A 22,219-nucleotide genomic window follows, 5' to 3' on the forward strand; every position below is an offset into this window, starting at 1 on the left:
GGTGGAGGAATCAAAACACAAAAAAAAAAAAAAGAGAAACCATGAGAAGGGGCCGCAGATGGGGGAATCCCCCATCCAGGATGACCAGGCTGCAGTCGATGCCAAGTTGGCAACATTTGACACAATCTTGTGGTATATGTTCGTTAAAATTATGTAATATTCCAGTGAACAAGATGAAACAAGAAGACAAGACTTCGGAGATATGGTTCCACCTCAAAACCCAGCCCTGATTGGTTAATGAAGAAATCTTCATAGCACCTCCTCTGAGTAGGTGGTCCACCCCTGATCTTGTTCAGCTCAGTTGGTGCAGATTTTGTCAGAGCAGAAGCCGTACAGCTACATCCAATTGGGTCATCATCGCCTTGCCCCCTCTCCAGATGAGGGAGGTGCGGGAAGGATAAACAGAAGAAGCGTCAATCAACAGGCCACCATTTAGTTGAGTTCAGTGCAAGCATGTACAAATGAGCCTCAAGTTGGGTTTTAAACATTTCTACTCAGGTAACAACTCTAATTTCCTTGGATAGGGCATTCCAGAGCAGTGGAGCCCAAAAAACACTCAAGAACAGGGGTCACCAACCTTTTTGAAATTAAGAGCTCCTCTTGGCGACTGATAAATGCAGTTCCAGTTTGATCGTGTGGACTTTTGAAATAAATTTGCTCGAACTACCTATACATGTTGTAATTAATGAGTCATGATTTTCATTTCTGAGAAGACCCTGATCACATTAGGGATTTCACACAATAATTGTGAAATAGAAAAAGAATCAATTGGCCACACTTTTTTATAAATATCTGCCAGTGTTCACATTTCGAAATGATCGCTTCTACAATATTCCTGGAGCGTCACGTGTCTCATCACTGGTGAGCTATTTTTGGAACAGGTCCGCGGGCTACTCATGTAACCCTTGAGGGCTCCCTGGTGCCCGCGGGCACCACGTTGTTGACCGCGACTCAGTAACCTGCAGACTTCTTTACACCCTGAACTGGTTCGCAAGCCAATTGCAGGGCACTGATAGATGAACAAACATTCACGCTCGCAATCACACCTAGGGACAATTTGCAGTGTTCCAATAACCTGCCATGCATGTTTTTGGAATGTGGGAGGAAACCGGAGAACCCAGAGAAAAACCGACGCAGGCACATGGCGTTCAGCCACCTGACAGAATAAAACTGATTAAATTCAACACCCCATTTTTTGTCAGTGGTCAGTATCCAGAATAGTGATACATTTTGGATACATCTATCCATCCATTATCCAAAATGCTTCTACTCACGAGGATCGCGGGGCATGCTGGAGGCTATCCCAGCTGTCTTCCCTGAACCGGTTGCCAGCCAATTGCATTCACACTCACACCTCGGGATAATTTGAGTGCTCAATTTTTAGCTCTGTCCTGTGAGGCGGATATGCTAACCTGTCGGCCGTTGAGCCTCCTGCTGCATAGATGAGACAGAGAATGTTTTAAAACCGCCGTCAAAGGAAAACATTTTGAAAGGGACTTCCCTTCCCCAAATGATAATCCTGGTTGGGTGGCTGAAATCCATTTGGTGTGCCAAGGTATTTATTATTGAAGGTTGAGTATTTTAAATTTGTTTTCGTTCAAGGTGGGATTTGTTTACATGGAAATATCAGCCTTGTCACACAAATGCGTCACTTTAATTTGAATCATTTTGACCTGCAGCGTACAGGTTGATTGAATTTGACATGTCAAGGAAACTTGGGTTTCAATGTGAGGCCGAGCAATTATATTCATTTGCAAACATATCAGTCATTATAGATGACAAACTATTCACTGTTAAATTGTTTGTATCAGTTAATCATAAGATTTAAGCACTGTAATTTGGCAGTCCTTTGTTTGATATGCCTTGTCAGGTGTGTTCTGTGACCTGCAGGATCTTCTGTTATTAATGAGTGGACCCGGTAGATGATGTTTTCAAACATGTCAAAGACCATCTATTCAGTCATTGAGTGCATATGTGTGAAATTAGTCCTTGCAGATGCCAGAGTGAAAGTGACCAATCATCACATTGCAATGATTCTTTCCTATAACCGCCCATTTTTTTCCTCCCCTACCTACTACAATTGGTAAGTGATGAAGCACAGACTGCACAGAAGTGTAAAAAGAGATGTGATTTAGATTGGAAAAGAAAATCAATTAATCACATTGTTTTCTTAAAAGTTTTTTGTGTTGAATCACTGGTGGGTGGTCGGGGTGGGGTGTCCACAGATAAGGGGCCTGGCCTTTTGTAAATATTTGAAGATTATTCATTTTTTTAAAATATGTCATTTATTTTGCTGTGCAAGTTCAATATTAGGGCGGCCCAGTGGTCGACTGGTTAGCGCGTCGACCTGACAGTGCACAGAGGTCGTGGGTTTGACCACAGCTCTGGCCTTCCTGTGTGGAGTTTGCATGTTCTCCCCGTGCCTGCGTGGGGTTTCTACGTGTACTCTGGTTTCCTCCCACGTTTTTTTCAAGTGTGCCGCGAAATATTGTCAGGTGTGCAGTGGGAAATTATCCGATATGTCTGCCTGTGCAGTCTATCGCCTGACATTGTAATCGCGTAGTACTCTTCGATACCGGCAGGGAGGCAGCAGCTACCTAATTGCCTTCTGCTTCGAGATAAGCGAAGTTTTCGGCGCGAGGCAATACAACGAAAGGTATCTTTCATTTAGATTTACGTTTACCGTAGATGCAACGGCACCAATGTTCCCTCTAAGCTGGTTGCACACTCTCAGCGCACAAGAAAACCTATCCAGCGCAGTGAACGCACAGCAAATTAATTCGATCTATAACTTGACTACGACTTTTTTTCTGTATCAATTTGCTGTGTAATTCAGTGAGTGACAGGTGTCCCGCCAATCACACGAAACGATGCAATGACGCTATGCTATCAATCACGTCATTGACATTACTTGCGCATGTTCTCCATTCCATAACAACAACGTGCGGCGGCGATACGTGACACTCGTGCAAATCCTTTATCATGGCAAAACGACGAGTCAGTCGTAAGTGAATGTGATACATCGACTCCTCAAACCAAAATAAGAATGAACTGCGGTTCTTTTGAGTTGGAATGGCTGTCGGAGTATGTGCAAACAGAAGAACAAGCAGTGAAACAGGGTGAGATACTTTGTTTTTCGAGTGAGAAAGGTCTGCTCTGCAAAACATGCAGCAAAGCTAAAGTTGAAAGCAAATTTTCCGATGGAAAAATATGGACTAAATGGAAGCTGGACTACCTCAAGCGACACATTCAGCAGAAAAGTCATTTGAATGATGTTGGAATTATACAAAGACCAAAGATGGGAAAAGGGATTGGTACAATATTGCGCGAGAGCGCAAACGACCGTGAGAAAAAGAACTGGCTGTCACACAGAAAAAAATCTGAGTTAAAGTTCTACTTGACTATATTTTACTTGCCATTAAAATGAATGCACCAAATACTGGATTGATGTTGTTTTGATTCCTATTCAATGTGTTATAATATTATTTTTCAATGTTTAATAAACACTTATAGTAACAATATAACACTTAATTGTTAAAATAAGCTTATTTAACATTTTCGGGTAGTGGTGTGCCGCGGGATTTTTTCAACGAAAGAAATGTGCCTTGGCTCGAAAGAACTCTGCTCCAAATTGTCCCTAGGGGTGAGTGTGAGCGCGGATGGTTGTTCGTCTCTGTGTGTCATGACTGGCAACCGGTTCCGGGTGTGCCTAATGCCCTAAGACAGGGCTCGGCAACCCATAATGTTGAAAGAGCCATATAGGACAAAAAAAACAACAAACAAATATGTCTCGAGCCGCAAGAAAATAAAAGCCTTCTATAAAACTTACAATGAAGGAAACACATGCTGTATGTATGTAGGAGACTGGACTGTCTCAGAATTGTTTATGTTATTCATTCCTTTGTTGTGTGTTCACAAACGCCCCCATTGAATTTATTTTGTGATTTCCTCGCTTGATTTTTTTGTTTTGGTGCATTATTTTCGCTTTTCTTTGTCTCAGTGAACTGATCATGAATTTCCATTTTTCGGAGGCTGTCGAGTCGAACGAGAAGAGAGAAGGCACGGAGTCCGACGCAGACGTGTCTGCAATTGTCGTGACTGTTAAAAGCATAAATAAAGTGTACGTTTTAAAAAACCAACACCACAGCGCTCCTTTTTCGGAGCTGCAACATGTACCTCTATCTATTTGAGCTATATTAGCCTACTATCAAAATATTTTTCCATTTTCAAACATTTTTTATAAAGCTCCCGGAAGCCACCAGATGTCGCTAAATAGCCGCATGCGGCTCTGGAGCCGCGTGTTGCCGACCCCCGCCCTAAGACAACTGGGATAGGCTCCAACACCCCCCGCAACCCTTGTGAGGATAAAGCGGATCGGAAAAAGGATGGATGGATGGATGGATGGCTGTATATACAAAGAGAGTGATGACATTTTATGAATTGTATTGCCTAAAGTCAGGCTGAGGATAAAGCGGTTCAGAAAATGGATGGATGGATGGATGGATGGAAGTTCAATATTAAGGTTGTTTTCATCAAATTAAGACTTCTGTGGTGATTCCACATGTTCAAATGGGTTTATTTGATGGCTGAGGAGCAGTGGGGGCTTCAAATGCAGTGGCCATAAATAGTTAGCTGTGTCTTAGGTGCCACCAGTTTATGTAAATCACTGCTCAAGGTGAGCTAGGGAATGTTTTTCACCACACTTGCTATGAGCTAACTAGCCGCTATGCTAATTTGCAGTCACATTTAGAGCACTGTAGTGCGGCAAAAATGCCCGAGTTGTTTTGACCCATACGTATCCTGCTTCACACAGACACATTTTTTTGTTTGTTGCTGTATTTTTGTACTGTATATTGGTAATTGTTTTTAAAAATAAATAAATAAAATAAATATATAGCAGACCAGCATGTTTTTTTTGTGTTTAAATGCAAGACCAGCAGCAGTAGAAAAATAAAACAACCAAGATTCAAACAGCTGAGCATTCCATTCAGACCCTAGGTAATCTGGTCTATGAACAGAGCCACAGCCGCCCAGGATCTGGACCAGCATGTTGCTGGGGTCCAGCCAGGAGCTGGTGATAGCTGGTGACCAGTAGCAGGCGTGCTGGTGTCACCAGCTTCCAGCAGGGCTGGTCATGCTGGGTTACTGTAGGTCAGTTAGTAGACAGTGTTGCCACATTTATTTTAAAAAACGGATTCACACCCGGGCGGCCCGGTAGTCCAATGGTTAGCACGTCGACTTCACAGTGCAGAGGTACCGGGTTCAATTCCAGCTCCGGCCTTCCTGTGTGGAGTTTGCATGTTCTCCCCCGGCCTGCGTGGGTTTTCTCCGGGTACTCCGGTTTCCTCCCACATTCCAAAAACATGCATGGCAGGCTGATTGATCACTCATGATTGTCCCGAGGTGTGAGTAAGGGCGTGCATGGTTGTTCGTCTCTGTGTGCCCTGCGATTGGCTGGCTACCAATTCGGGGTGTCCCCCGCCTACTGCCCGAAGACAGCTGGGATGGGCTCCAGAACCCCCGCGATCCTAGTGAGGATGCAGCGGTTCGGAAGATGAATGAATGAAAAAAGGATTCACACCCACCTTCACACTGTCACTGAATGGCAACTGACCGCACGGTGCCCGCACACAAGTCAGTCGAGTGTCGCACTACAACATCTTTTAACACATTTCTAAAATAATACAAACACATTTAAAACACATACAGTATACAGCATATTGAGAGAGAGAGAGAAACAGCAATGGATAACCCAAAAATATTGTAGTCTAACAGTGTACCAATCCCTCTGTGTTTCCGGTAAACAAATCCAGTTTTTCCTTTCCAAACTAACTCACTTAACTTATGATCGTGCCGAGCCCAAGTCTAGTGCCGTCCAACTGTGCACATTTGTGGAGTTTTCCTTCATTTGATATTTTGCTAGACTCTACAGTCTACACAGATATAATAGGTCGAAACGGGGCTTGGATCCTGCACGTTTGGGTCCATTCCAGTCGACAAAATGGTAGCCTCCCTCAGCCTTAAGGTGCGAGGACTGTTGTTTGTGGCTTTCCACCAAACGCCAGCTCAGAGTATCCACTCTTTATGGAGTCCTCAGACTGTGTGCAAGAGAGCTCCCTGGGGACTCCCTCATTCTGCCGGGGGACTTCAGTGCTACTGTCGGCAATGACCGTGAGACCTGGAAGAGCGTGATTGGGAGGAACGCCCCCGATCAGTCAAGCACTGGACGAAGCCTTGGAAGAAGTAGCTGGTGAGAGCAAAGTCTGGGCTTTCCTGCTAAAACTGCTGTTCCCGCAACATAACCCAGAATAAGTGGTCGAAAAAGGCCGGAAGGATGGAGTTGCAAATTGTTAAAAACAATTTAATTGCTTGACAGCGCTAATTTAAACCGTTTGTGTAAGAACAGTGCTCAACTGCTGAAGTGCAAATGTAAAATATAGTTTACACATCGCGGGAGATCAAATCCCTTTGATCTCATCATAAAAGAGTGGAGACAACGGGTATTTATAAAATGAGGGCAAAACTTGTGTAGGCAGATGTCCTTCAGTTGCATTAATTTTCTATTTTTTACACGCCACCTGAAACGTTTGAATGAGCTCTCATGGGACTACCATCAGCCTCAAACCGGCAGTGCTTTCCTCTTCAGTTTTCTAGTGATTTTTTCCACTGCCATCACATCTATGCATGTGTCTCTGTGATGCGTGACTGCAGATGTGCTTGTTGGGTAAGGGTCATGGGTCAAATATCTTCTTCAAACACACACTTACAAGCTATTGTACAGACAATGTTAAACGTACCTAATATGATATAAGGTGACGAACGAATACTGTAACACATTCAGCATAGAAGAACAATTTAAAACAAAATCATTAAAAAAGTCAATCAGTGCACAACTTAAGATACTGTATGTCATAACATGATACAATACAAGCAAATTATAGGAGAACAAAGAAAATAATATGCGGGGATACTGTATACTGTACAGCACTGTCAATTTTAATTGCACAGACGTAAGAATTTCAACAACTAATATTATACACTGTGCATATATCCCTCCATCCATTTTCTGATCCGCTTATGAGGCGCAAAAAGGGTCGTGGGGCGTGCTGGAGCCTCTCTCAGCTGTCTTCGGGCAGTAGGCGGGGGACACCCTGAATTGGTTGCCAGCCACTCGCAGACAGTGTATATATTTACTCTTATTAAATGGCAGCACGGCGGTCTGTCTGCCTCACTGACGAGAGGAATCGGTCCAAATCTGAGCTCACTCTCTGGGGCGCATAGCAAGTTTAGCGAGACGAGCTGTCCAACTCTGCATGAAGGCAGGTTAGACAATGTGTTGGTATTTTCATAGATGCACTCACCCTTAGCACAGTTAAAAACAGGGTGTTTTGCGCTGTTGTTGGTGTGAGCACAGCCGACTTGATTTGTCATCAATCACAGTAGTTCTTTACATTCCCTTTAAGATTGTCGGGGGAGAGCCGCAGTCCTTGACATGGCGGAAGAAAAAAGCTAATTTGGTGGAAATACATTGAGAAGAAACTGCAAGCAGACCTCCATTGGCAGATGATGTACTGGTAGAGTTAGCCAAGGAGATTACAGATACTCTATGTGACATGGGCACTTGGAGACCACCTTCCACCCCAATCGTTCGTGTTTGTGTGTTCCATTTTTTGCATGGGTTTTCTTCAGGTATTGCAGTTTCTTCTCGCGACCCAAAACATGCTTCTTAAATCTTAAATTGCCTAAATTGTCCATTGGTGTGACTAGTGCTTTGTTCATACAGTATTCATGGGACCAGACATTGGTCAACGCTGCCATCTGCTCAAGTTCAGCTGCACAGAAGGAAAAAAAAACACATTATTTTTGGTTAGACATAATTAAAATGTGTTCAACAAATACATATATTTTTTGGAGGAAAATAGGAAAATTACACAGGTTTACCACATTTTAATCATGTGCAACCGATAAACATGTTTGAATTAAGTAAATCCAAAGGATCCTTTTTTTTCAGTGTGGGAATGAGTCCACCTAAGGGAGAGAGAGAGAGAGAAGATTAGATTTTTTAAAATTATTTTTGAAAATTTACTCAATTTGAAAATGTTAATTGCACAAGAAATTGCCTTAGAGACAAACAAAACTAATTTAATTAATTTGAACATTACAAAAGGAGGTGGCCCGGTGATCCATTGGTTAGCACGTCGACCTCCCAGTGCAGAGGTTCAATTCCAGCTCCGGCCTCCCTGTGTGGAGTTTGCATGTTCTCCCCAGGCCTGTATGGGTTTTCTCCGGGTTTCCTCCACATTCCAAAAACATGCGTGGCAGGCTGATTGAACACTCTAAATTGTCCCTATGTGTGAGTGTGAGCGGGGATGGTTATTTGTCTCTGTGTGCCCTGCGATTGGCTGGCAACCAGTTCAGGGTGTCTCCCGTCTACTGCCGAAGATGGCTGGGATAGGATTTGACCTGACTTCTATATACCCCTCAATGCAGGGGGGGTGGGGGGGGGGGGGGAGAGTGCTTAGAAGTTTAACTTTATCTGGTATTTGCACAATTTGAACAAATTATTTTTTGCGAACAAAATGCAAAAATAAATAAATTGATTAATTTTTACATTACAAAAGTAAGTCTGCATACATTTGTTTTTGCTGTGGTAAGACTGCGTAGTTTTTTGCAAGGATCCAGATCAACACTACCAGTAACTGTATTTCAACGTATGTTCACATACTCGGATCGACGAGAGAAGGGCGGGGGGGGGGGGGGGGGGCGAGAGCGAGAGACTTTTTCCCCAAGTGTATTGAATACAATTTTTTTCTGAAAACCAAATTCCCTTAGCCTGTAGTCCATGTGACAAGGATTTATTTTAACAATTGTGAAACTAAGTCTGTTTTATGTTGAAAATAGGAGGCAAATAAGATCTTGACAGTTTCTTTGGAAATGGTCGAATTCTGTACGCATTTTCTGATTCATTTTGGTTACATACTATTAAACACTCAAATGAACAAACCGCACACGAAATCTTCTTTCAGAGACTCGATGACGCGCATAAACTGTGACCGCTCAGTCGGGTGCCAGCTGCCGTCATCAGCTCAGTCAGACAGTCATATGACCAGCACTCCGCTGTCATCTATGTTGTGCAGCACCAGTTAGCTAACTCACCGAAGACCGTTCCCCATTCTCAACTTGCCGTACATTTTCCCAACAATGGCAACACTGGTGGCAAACAGGGCGATGGACAACGGCCTGTCAGCAGCAGCGAGGACCCACACTCAAGCCGTGACCAGAAATTACATCTCTCAACCAAGGCTAAGTACGTACCTTGACTAGTTGCTACTTTAGCTTTAGGCTAACACTGATGTCACGATACATTTGGCTTGAAGATATACAGAAGAAAATAAATATGTTCATCTCTCCCGAGGTTGTTACAATGTTGACTTTAGGACTGGATTACAAGTTGTGTGTGTTGAAACTAAAGGGGATGTACTGCTGTTAGATCATATGTGCAGTCTGAAATGATGATTAAATGATTTTAAAATGAGCGAATAAGTTGCCGGCAACAATACTAAGGGCTCAATAATAAAATAACACACGTTTGTCTTGGGTATATCTGGTTGGTGTTGGTGCCTATGTGTGTTTGTTTTTGACAAAATCGGGATTCGTGTCATTCATATCAAGGAACAAATCGGCTAAGCTACATTGCAAGCTATTGCTAAGGGTGGACAGCGTGTCGTACTTTGGCAAGCTGTATTCGTTGCGTGGCTTCTATTAAATGAATTGATGTCATTCACTTAGGTCATTGTATTCAGATTTATTAATGTCGTGCGAATATTTTAGTGATGTCGGGACTACTGTCTTTGGCCTGCGATTTAAGGTTCTGTCATAGCTGTAAGCCTTCGGTGTTGCGGTTAAGTCACCGTTGAGGAGACTTCTTTAGTTATTCGATTATAGGCGTTGCAAAGCTGCTTCTGTTGTACCTTTCCTGTTAAAATGTTACAACAGTAGCTAGCACACTATCAGGGAAACTCAGGAGAACGTCGTTGGCTTGGTGAAGACCGAATGATGACGGTAATGTGTCATGTGACGCGATCACGAGTGTTGCGGCACCCGGAGCGCGAGGTCACGTGACCATCTAAACAAAACTGAAAATGGACAAATATTGCTGGCTAAAGTCAATGTTGGTTAACAGGGCGTGCCGCCTGCCTCACGACCTCTACAGTAGCAGATCCTAAATGTGCTTTCTGAACGTGAAGTCAGGTGACTAGATGAGGTCAACCGTAAGTTTTGATTGATCATGTATAAGTCATGGACTGTACTGTATATAGTGGGAGCCAGCACATACCTCTCACCTTTTAAAGGGACAATTTTTTGGGGAGATTTTTCACTGTTCATGATTTCAAAAATTCAATAATTCTTTTCAATGCAATTGTCAGTGAAGTAGTCGTCAATTACATTATGTCGGGCCTGGCTTCCCCGCAAGCGGCTGCATATTTCGCCACCAATTTTCTGCTTCAGATATCTGAAGGAGACAAACTTAGCAAACGTAGTTCCTCACCATGATGAGTACAGCATGTGTAACAAGTACCATGCACTTACTTCATCATTTGAGGGAATATGTCGCTTTGAATGACGTTTTGCTTGCACGTCTACCGAAGAAATTGCTGGTAGACTCGCCAAGTGTGGTCGTTGCTTTCTATTAGTTCAGCATCAGATGGCACAAAATACGTAGAGGGACATCAATCACTCAATCAGCACAGTTGGAGCTTTAGATTGTGTTAAACAATGTCAATCGGACTGGATAGGAACAGCCAACTCTCAATTTTGAAGGCAAGAAAAAAACCTGTAAAGGTAGATGCCACTGTTGCTGTGGATAGTGTGATGATCCATTTGTTGTGTGGCTCTTGGCGATTGTCAATCCGGGGTCTCCGTTGTTTTATTTTATGCTTCATAATGCGCTCTGAGACAAGTCAGGACTGCAGGCAGGCCAGTCAAGTACCCGCACTCTGACTACAAAGCCATGCTGAAATAAGCAGGGGCTTTCATGAAAAAGACATTGCTTGGATGGCAGCATAACGGTGCCTTCACAGACTTGTAAATTACATATACCATTGGCATGAACACAGCCCCATACCAGCACAGATGCTGGCTTTTGAACTTTGCATCCTCAACTGTGCGGAAGTTGAAACAATTAGAATGAATATTCTTGCGGATTAGCATTAACCACCCATCAAATAGAGAGTTTGAATTAATGGCACTGCATTTGTCGTTTTTGCCAGCTGCAAACAAGAAGTGGAATGGCCTGCTACTATTAAGCAAATTATGTAAATGTTGAATGAAGGCATTTTAATACTTAAGGCATTGACGTGGGCACGTGTTAAAGAGTTCATAAGATCATTGGCAAGATGCTTTTTGTGACATTTTTTTTGACTTGTCAGAGCTCTCTGAGATGCCAAGGTTCAAACCTCTTCTGAGCTAGAACAAAATAAACAAATGAAGACATTTTCCATCATACAACGTCTTTTCTTTCTGGCGGCCTTTGTCTCTCGTGTCAAACAGGACAAAAGCTATTAGTCCATGAAATGTTGGTCTTTGTTTTTAGTGGTGCATTCTGACATGAAGTGCAATGAAAAGACATAGAGCAAGTCACAGTACGGCTTTTGTGAAGACTTAATTTGTGGTAATAATGTCGTGACTATTTAAAGCCTCATCTGTCACTACCAAAGTCATTTCTATAAAATCTGTAATTCTATAAAAGTTACCTAATTTGTATTCTAATTAGCCTGAAGCAACTCGCTTTTTCAGTAACAGGGAAAGGGTTGCCTCTTTTGTTGGCATCTGTCTCTCTTATTTGTGTCAAGCAAGAACAGGAAGCAATCTACTTGAACAGTCTACTTATTACTTGCCTACAGAAATCCCAGATTCCATTATTCAACTTCCCTTTCGTGTTTTTTAGTCATGTTTGACAGTGGTGATTATAAATCTCTTTGTTTCAACTGGGGATTAGTAGTTGCTTTTGTTAAAGCATCAAACGCTGTGTTTCCAGGATGATAATTGCGGTGAATTGGAACTGAAACAACATGTTTGCAAAAATTTTTATTCCAAAGTAGGGAAAGAGCAAGTATTGGCCGGGCTGATTGTCAACGGCAATATTCGGCATATTGACAAATATCGGCATCTGTCTTTTTAACAATCTGACAGCTGATTAAAAAAATCAATTTAAATACTGAAGGGAACTATTAAAATTTTCAGTTAACGTTATAACAGATCCCACTGACTCTGGCAACTCTCTGCAGCTTTTGTTGTAGTTTGAAGTTAAAACAAAGATAAGTGAAAGTTTAATATTTAAGTGATTCGGAAATTTGGCAAAACGTTACTTACTCTAGGAAACTGCAACAGAAGGAAGCTATTTACTTAAGTTTTCTTTGATCTTGAAATTATGATGACCCAGGCGGCCCGGTAGACGAGTGGCGAGCACGTCGGCTTCACAGTGCAGAGGTAATTCCAATTCCAGCTCTGGCCTCCCTGTGTAGAGTTTGCATGTTCTCCCCGTGCTTGCGTGGGTTTTCTCCGGGTCCTCCGGTTTCCTCCCACATTCCAAAAACATGCATGGCAGACTGATTGAACACTCCAAATTGTCCCTAGGTGTGAGTGTGAGCGCGGATGGTTGTTCGTCTCTGTGTGCCTTGCAATTGGCTGGCAACCGGTTCAGGGTGTCCCCCGCCTACTGCCCGAAGACACCTGGGATAGGCTCCTGCACCCCCCGCCACCCTAGTGAGGATAAAGTGGTTCGGAAGATGAATGAATGAATGATGATGACCCAGGGAGCGCCCTGAACTTTTTTGTTACACATCTGACCAGTTTGAGACAGCGTTGTCACCATCTCTGACTTTTCCATGTCAAATACTCAGTCCATCATGATCCAAAATCAGCGGCAATAAGTGGGAAAGACACTTTGGCCCCGACGACCTTTGTTGAAGCCCAAAACAGCAGAGGAAACAACCTTTTTGGTCATTAGCTTACAGAGGACATAATACGTGGCGTCTTTGAGTATTGTTGTTATATTACCTGGATGTATGTCCAGCATTTGTGTGGGCTTATTCATTATTTGAAGCAGTGGTTCTTAACCTCTCAACTGTATTTATAGAGCACTTTCAAACAGCCATCGCTGCGTACAAAGTGCTGTACATGGAGCAACTAAATGATGATCCCATCGCACCTTATATTTTAAATTACGGATATTCACAAAAGCTGCGCATATTCATTTTCAAAGGCAAGTTGATGTTCCTAATTTCAAATCTGTCAAGACATCAACTCACTGTTATCGAGATTCAACATGTAGCCCAAAAACTTGCCATATTGGTGTAACAAGCCACGCCCAGGTGGAATTGAAGTCTGAGCATTGGATATGTAGAGAAATAAATGGTCAGCGTCCAGCAAGAGCCGATGTTCTATCCCTCCTGCATTGATACCTGTTCTAAATTGATCTGACAGTCACAGCAAGGGGTTAAATGGCCAAAATGAAAAGCAGAGTGCGGAAATGACACCTTTGACTTGTTCTGCGATATTAATTGATTGTCTCTGAAATGACCTTGTTAGTTAAAATCCTGGACGCAGGTCAATATAATAATCCAATCAAAGAAATGGATGTACTGTAGCCTCAAATCCAAACTGCCACAAAGTTACAACTGGTGCACTTGGAAAGATAATGTCATTTGCTTTCACTGGATGTCATTCAAGGAGATAGTGAGTCTATAACAGTTTGATGCTATCAGTGTTATCGCTTTGTGTTTAGACTCGCTACCGGAAGTTAGCACACCATCCTGACTGTCAACAAAGTGATCATAACTTTGCTGCTGTGAATTGGGAATTTCTCCATTGCGAGACTAATAAAGGTTTTCTTATCTCATCTTATCTTATATGGACAGATTCCTGATCGAGCTCTCATAGTTTGGTCACAGTTGTGTCAGCATTCACTGCATACCAATCTGTCATAAAAAGAAGGCGGCAAAGAAGACTGTTTATGTAAACAATACTGTCAGACATAAGGAGACAGAGTCACTCTCTGTCTTTATGAGAATGCAGATGCGTTCCTGTGTTAATGTTTTATTAATTCCAGAAATACAGTATATCACGTTCTTCGTCCTCCGCAAGCATACCCCACTTTTATAGTCCGCAGCTGTGTTTCCATCCATCCATTTTCTGATCCGTTTTATCCTCACAAGGGTCGCAGGGGGTGCTAGATCCTACCCCAGCTGTCTTCGGGCAGTAGGCGGGGGACACCCTGAACCGGTTCCCAGCCAATCGCAGGGCACAGAGAGACGTACAACCATCTGCGCTCACACTCACACCTCGGGACAATTTTGAGTGTTCAATCAGCCTGCCATGCCTGTTTTTGGAATGTGGGAGGAAACCGGAGTACCCGGAGAAAACCCACGCAGGCTCAGGGAGAACATCCAAACTCCACACAGGAAGGCCAGAGCTGGAATTGAACGCGCTAACCACTGGACCACCGGGCCACCGCGGCTGTTTTTATTTTATTTATTTTTTGTGACGACATTACATAATATACGGTCACAACCTGAAATGTGTATCCAGTCCTGTTTTCGTATGTTTACAAACCTGTTTCCATAGCCTCTTTTTATCGATACACTGAAAAATCCACACCCTCCAAGTGTAAAACCCTGTTTTTTTCCAATGTGAGACCTTTTCTTCCCTAGCATTACCACTCTGGTTTATTTTTTTTTCGCAATTAAAAATGTGAATCGAAATAGGTAGTTGGTAACACACCGAATAATTGTTATAACGCATGAACACGAAATTCAGGCAATTATGACACAATTTTATTTGGATACGTTCAACGGGACACCCGCAGCGGCTCCTCTTGTTTTATGTTGAGAGGGAAGAAATTTCATCTGTTCTGTATGTTGCACATACAGTACATTTGACAATAAAGCTTATCCAATCCAATCCAACATGCTCGGCGAAGTACATTCAAGTGTAATAGATGACATTTCTATTCGCCACTAGGTTGCACTATATTTCGAACAAAACATTGACATTTAGATGTCTTCTGGTCGTGGCTAATATACATATGAAGTTTGGGGGGGGTTGTACCATGTACAAACATTTCCGACTTAGTGGCGAGGGAAGTAATGCCCAAATCGATGTCCCGCCACTGTTATATACAATGTCAAACTCAAGATTTTTCTGTTTACTTTTTATGATATGGCTTGCCGTCTACTGACTTTTTTTGTACATCTTGGGGTGCTACACATGCCCCCTATTTTTTGTAGCCCTTGGTGAAACATACAGGGATCCATTAAACTTCTTTTGGGGTCGCTAAAGAGTTTTTTTTTTTTAAATCATGGATGGCAATTTTTCGCCAGGCCTTATGTGCATGCAAAGTTTGTGTTGTCGTGCATCTTTGTGCTTTCAAATATTTGTTTCTTTGTTCACGACCACGATAATAAAAGAGGTACGGGGGGACATTTCTACAAAAACAGTGACTTCACAGCAGTCACCACGCTCGAGCCCTACTCATGTAAAACAATCGACCATGAAATCATTTGCCAACATCGAAACAAACAAGTCGCAGTGAGTCAGAGGACATGTACTGAACGTCATGATGGTTGATGTGTGTTGGGGGATAAGGTGTGGACGAGCGCGGATTTTTGAGGCAATTAGCATTCCCACTTTCAGTGGGGCTGTGGGAATCCCTTGTAGTTGAGGCTAAGACGTGAATTTGAAGCTACACATCACAGCAGCCACTGCTTTGTTGCACTCATTTATTGTTAGAACAGTGGCGCCCCATCTCCATCCCAGCTTCAGCCTCCTTGCCTCCCCCCCAATTCCCCTTTTTAGCTGGAAAATCGAATTGTGTTGGAATGCTATGCGCCTCTTTTCTCTGGCACTTGAATGGCCTCTTCAGTATTTCACACCAAGGTGTCCTTCAGGGTGCGAGGTCAGGCTACCAAAACAGCCTCTAGTGGCAGATTAGGACCAATTAACATCTTTGTTCACAAAGGCCTTGGCAGTTGAACAGACTGCAGGGTGACCCACACTGTGGTTGCCTGCCAAGCCAAGAGACCGCTGCACTTGAGCTGAAGTAGAAAAGAGGGGTGGAAAAAGTTTTCGAAACCTAATGGGAATTGTTGCTACTTCACAACTCATGAACATGTAGTTGATTGAGTAATGGTGATTGTTATGAAGTGAGAGCAAACTACCTTCACTTTTTTTGCTGCAGCGGCACATAATGGCCTACAAAGGAGTGCCTTGGTGATATTTTATTATTATATGGGAAAGGTACAACCACATATTCAAAAGTAACACACACACACCTGCACACACCTGCACATGGGCTTAGTGCCACCAGCCATGCCACAAGGACTTAAAAGAAATCAATCTTAAAAACACTTGAACAACCTGTGATTTTTATTTAATTATTTATTTATTCATTCTTCACAAGGATAAGAAGTCATTTCAGATTTTTGGCAGACTACAACAAATTCATTGGTTTTAGTGGTTTCCCTAAACACTCATATTGCATTGATGAAATAATTTGATAATTAAAAAAAAAGAGAGAGAGATGCAAAAAGGCAGACCAAAGAAGATGCTTCACAAAAGGTAGTAAGAGGGAGGGACAGACAGGGATCTATTTTGTAATGTTGCAGAAACCAATGCCGCACTCCACCGTAACATTGGCTGTGGAAGACTGCTGAACAGACCACATGCTCATGTTGGTTAAACAATACTTAATGATTGGTTGAGCTACTTGCCACAACACATAACATGATCAAGACTAGGGCTGCCACAAACGATTATTTTCCGATTTTGTCCCATCATCAACAGTGTGAATCGCAGCATCTTGCCCCACCAATCTTCTGCTCTTCTAATATTGTCGTTATATTGCAGCTTGAATTTTTTCAGGTATGTCCAAGTTCATAAAGACAATTAAGATGATATGCTAAATGTTGATGAAATTTTGTTGCTTGTACCGCCATTCCTGACATGTCTAAGTGATGGCTGTCCCCTGAGATGGATAACTTCAGGTAAATATTTCAATATTAATCAAATGCTGCTCACCCCTTAACTGGTCCTCGTAAGAGGGAGCACATAACTCTTACTCTGGCGTCTCTTCACTGACTCCCTGTACATTTTCGAGTTCTATTTGAGATACTATTTTTTGTTTACAAATGTTTAAATGGTCTAGTCCTACCTTACCTCTCTGAGCTCATTCACCCCCTACGCACCATCTGGGTGCCTCAGATCTGTAGACCAGACACTCCTACAGGTACCAAGGACTACGCAGTCTCTGAGGGGATAGAGACTTTTCCATTGCCGGTCCCTCTCTTTGGGAAGACCTCCCGCTAAACGTTCGACAAGTCACCTCGGTGCCCATCTTGAAAACTCGTCTTAAAACTAATTTTTATTCTTTGGCTTTTGACTTAGCATGAGATTTGGTTTTAGTTTTACTGTTGTTGTGGTTTTTTTTTCTTCTGTCTTTATTAATTTGTTTTACTGTTTGTTGCATGACTAAGTTTTAAAGTGCTCTATAAACGTTGAGTTGAGAAAGCCATGTTTAGACTAGTGGGGGCGCATTGAACATTTAAAAAAAAAAAAAAAAAACTTGACCTCTTTAAGGCTGGGTACGTACATAAGGATTTTTAGAAGTTCGGATCTACAATGGACTATATGCACGGCAGATCATGGCGTACTCCCGGTACAAAGATTCTGAGGCACATAACCTTATGCTTCCTGTTAACTTCAAACTCCCCGGGATGCCCTCTGAAGGACAATCAACCTCGTTCTTTAAAAGTGTGTTAACATGGGTTTTTGTAATCGGTTTATTTGATCGGAGCTGGTGCTTTTCCAGGTGGACATAAGATAATAAAACCTTTATTTGTCTCACAATGGAGAATTTAAGCAGCAAAAGTTTGAAAGAAAGTAGAAAAACAGAGTATTTCCATGCACACAAATAAATTTAAAAATGAACTGTACCACTAAGGCAGCCATCTCGTTACCTCTGTGTCCCGCATCCTAGACGCATAATTTTCCCGCGGGACACACAGTTCCAAATAATGTGCGTTTTTAGGACGCAAGGAAATTTCTCAGTCAAAACAAAAAAACTACGGTAAATAATTTTTTTTTCCAGCAACGATTGCAGTTTGACCTTCACCGCCATTGTTGCTTTGATCTCCTGTTAAGTAATCTCGCATGACGAGATTTACGTTCTCGCGAGACGAGATTGGCGAGCTCATTCACCTCGCGGGAAGCAGACGATTGCCAAGTTGTGTAATATTAAAACAAGTGTTGCGAACAAGTGTTGCGAAAGTTTATTGCGGAGATATCACAGAGGAAGCAGCTAAAGTTGGATAGTTTTTTGCGATAAGTTGATGATAAGTTGAAAGTCTTGCATCATTGGAAGCAGAGTAAAGAGAGGAGAATTTATGAACTCAAAGACTGAACCATGGGATGAAATAAGAACCTATTTCTCAGCAAATCTTGGATGCCTGAATTATTTAAAATTTTGCAGCATTTGTTTATAAGAAATAAACTTATTATCAATCTATATTGTTGTTTGTGTTACTATCATATGCAATTGAATAAGTAGAATTTTGGGAAATTTGGGACTCTCAAAATGCATGATGGGACTCATACTTTTCTGATCAGCTTGTCCCTGGGACTCGCAGGGCTCAAACTGTAAAATGATCACTGCTAAGGAAATAGAAAGTTTATACATTCGGCGTGACAATTTAAGTATTGCAACATTGCTTTGAAATGGCTTTTTTTTTAAAGGGGCTTTGAAGTCAAGATGGCGCCCGAGTAGGCAGCCGTCGGCAAGTGCTCTCATGAGCCTTGCTTTTTTTGTTGTTTTTGTGTTTGTTTTGTCACTTTGTGTTTGTTGTTACGTCGTGTGGACCTGATGTGGACTTTTTTCAGCATTTTTTGGCCACGACATTCATCAAGGAGGAGACTCTGTGCTTGGTGGTTGCGCCGTCTCGGCTGCATGGGTATACCAGCACTGTTTTTGACTGGGAGGAATGTCGGCGCCATTTGACTGTCGTTGCTGGACAGTCCCGGGGCGCTTGTGTCTTGCGCCTGTAATGGGCAGCATTTTTCACAGCCCCGCTTTGTTCAGCGGAGAGATCGGTGCTGTTGAACGGTCTGCAGCTGGATGGATGTAAGTCTTGAGGAGCGTTAGCGTGGAGCGCCGATGCGGATTTGGAACTGGGAGTAGCGGCTTGGAGTTTGAAGCGGATTACGTGGGACAGGAGAAGTGAACTAATCTCTTTTCGTCAATGGACGCTACAGCTTCGTGTTTGCTTTCAAAACTTAGCTTGAAGCAGACCTGTGCACATTTTCAGCATGACGTCTCTGATCCACTGGCGAAAGGACACTTTGATCCTCTCCTCTTTCATCTATAACTGCTTCAGACAAAGTGTATTCAGAAAATTGGTGAAGATTGCACAACTGTCTGTGTCCTATGTGTTGTGTTGTGTTATTTTTGTTATTTTGACTTCAAAATGGCGCCGCGAGAGTGGCTGCCTTTCCAGCAGCTCCTATATTTTGTTGTTCTACTTCTTCCTTTCATAACTTTGCTGCTGTGAATTTGGAATTTCTCCATTGCGAGACTAATGAAGGTTTTCTTATTTTCTTATTTAATCGACAAAGATAGTTTGTCCGTCTTTCACTGAGTATCTCAATGCTTAGTTCCCCAAGCTGCACTGTACTTTTTCTCACTCCCTCTCCTCCGTTGTACATGCAAAACACCCGATACCGAGGCGATGTCGGTCACGGCGTCACGAAAACTTCGTGGAATCATTTATCCTCATCCTGCAGTTAGTTTTATATGCTGGTTCATCTTTTTTTCATAAGCTCAATTTTGCTGCGTCCGCACCATAGAACGTGACAATAGGCTGTTTATTGTGGTTTTGGGTTGTTCTTGGGGCCTCCAAACAGTTGGGTTGAGTGTGTCCAAATAAGCCGTGCAAGTCTATGTTCACATGGACCGTACTGTGAAACAGCAAATGGCTCCTTAAATGAGATATGGTGCCATGATCGTTTGCCAAAACTTGGATAACTCGAGCAATTAATAACGCCATTTACGGTAACGTGACTTAATTTCAGCAGACTGCGAGTATATTTTAAAGCATTTGATGCTATCACGCTGTGTTGAATTTGCGACTGGAAGTTGGCATGTCTAATGCGAAAATTATGGGGGTCATAGAGTCCGTTTAGTGTGGTTGCATCTACCAATAAATTGACATTGATGAATATTAATCCCAAGGAAGCCATGCGAATAACATGACCTCCACTATGTTTCACAGATGATCTTGTATGTTTTGGATTACAAGCAAATGCTTTCTTTTCTTCAAATGTAAATGATTAGAATGGTTGGTGTCTATTTCTTAATGAAGTCTTCCTGCAAGCAGCAGATTGGGATCCCTTCTCTCTTGCTCTCTGGAGGCTGTTTCTGATTCACTAACAGTTGTTTTGAGGTCTTTTAATAAATGTTTGTCGTTAACTACTGTTGTTTTCCTTGGTCGACCCATTTGTTACTTTGTTCACCAGTGCTTGCTTTCTTCTTCAGAGCCTTCAAAATGGTTGTACTGGCTATGCCCAGTGTTTGTGCAGCGTCTTTGCTTTTTTTTTTTAAACATTGATCTTTCAGCCTTATTACTTGTTTTTCACCCACTGACAGCTGTGTTTTTATGCCGGTTACACTTAAAGTAGAAATGTACAGGACCCCCCCCCCCCCCCCCCCCCACCTTTTTGTTTTTACATATTCATCTTTTGGTGTCAAACCCAAATATTTTCAGTGTACAGCAAATGTAATGGAAATAGCCACACCGATTCTATACTTTTGGAGGGGAGTGAAGGATGATGGCTGTAGTGAATGTGAAAATGCATATTTGAGTCAAATGTCTTAAAATTTAATTCACCTCTTTGGCAGGCTGTTACTGGATCTGCTATTAAGATGCTGTAGATGTACAGATTGTGAGGTTTCTATATAATTATGTGGACCAATTTCCCCAGTATTATTATTACTATCATCATCCATCAGGAAATACTGTAGCTGTATGTATCTCTTTTGAAAATGTCTGGCAATTTGTTGTGTCTAAGTGTGGTTATTATTTCTTAAAAAAAACCACAGCGTCCATGGCATTCATATGAAGAAAGGGTCAGCGAACAATGCTTGAAATTTTACGGGACTTTCCATTAAAGCATATTTTCTGTTGCTGCAAAAGGGTATGTGTGGTTGAACTGTTGTTAGGTTAAAAAAAAAATATATATCTCTGAGCAGGTTGGATTGTGTGCGTGTCTTAAAGTCCTGTGCTTGGCTCCACTGTTGTTATCAAGATAATATTAATGAACACTGACAACTGGTTTTAAAATATTTAATGGTTTTCTGGATTTTCCCGCAGTTCCAGATTTTCAAATTTTCATGAAATTTCCACCGGAAAATTGAGGAAAAATTGCCTGAAATTAATCCGGATATTAGTTGACAACATTGAACGAACACGCGTTTGAGTTTGTTTTGCTTTCACGAGCGTAGCCATGTTGAGGCAATAACACTAGTAACAGTTACACCCCTCCCTGAGCAAGGAGCCATCTTGGGGGGTCGACATATTACCGTAATGACCATACACAAGACGTACCGGATTTTAAGGCGCTCGGTGAGCTTTTAAGTAAATGGAAGACTTTTTGGTGCGCCCTATAGTGTGGAAAATACGGTAATTTATCCGTGATTTTCTTTCACCTTCTTTTATGATGACACGCTGTGTTGAGAGATCTTTTATGAAGATGGTCAGAGCTTGCCTTGTCGCAATGTAATTATTGGCTAAGTGAATTGTATACATTTTTATGACATTTTCCTGTCTTTGACATTTGGACCGGGAGCATGAAGTGCAGAAAGCTGTGAGAATCTGAGAGTTAAAGGTCATCTTGCGTTTATTCAGCGCAATTATTGCATGTTAAGAAGTACGCTTGTTTCTAAGTCGATTGGTTGCTTTCAACAAGAAGTGAAAATTGGAATACAGTAATAATGATATTGTCTTTGGTTGACTGCCATGTAGACCCCCCCCCATCCGCACTAAATCAGATAACTAACTCTATTTTGAAAATGTTTTGTCTTTCAGCTTATTCGACAGTGTCAGGAGTGAATGGGCCCTTAGTGATTCTGGATAATGTCAAGGTGAGGCGACTAAAACTTTTTTCTACATTT

General features: G+C 42.1%; 1 protein-coding gene across 1 annotated transcript in view; it reads left to right on the top strand.

The window, feature by feature from the left end:
* Nucleotides 1–9,072: 9,072 nt before the first annotated feature.
* atp6v1ba (ATPase, H+ transporting, lysosomal, V1 subunit B, member a) overlaps nucleotides 9,073–22,219 on the top strand; it is a 33,656-nt gene continuing 20,509 nt past the window's right edge. The window contains exons 1-2 of the mRNA XM_086122387.1: nucleotides 9,073–9,307; nucleotides 22,134–22,189. Of these exons, the coding sequence (XP_085978513.1) occupies nucleotides 9,202–9,307; nucleotides 22,134–22,189 (162 nt within the window). The 5' untranslated portion in view covers nucleotides 9,073–9,201. The remainder of the gene's footprint in view (nucleotides 9,308–22,133; nucleotides 22,190–22,219) is intronic.

This window comes from Hippocampus guttulatus, chromosome 10 (genome assembly GCF_054856545.1).
Source record: "Hippocampus guttulatus isolate MCC_2025c chromosome 10, RoL_Hgut_1.0, whole genome shotgun sequence".
NCBI lineage: Eukaryota > Metazoa > Chordata > Actinopteri > Syngnathiformes > Syngnathidae > Hippocampus > Hippocampus guttulatus.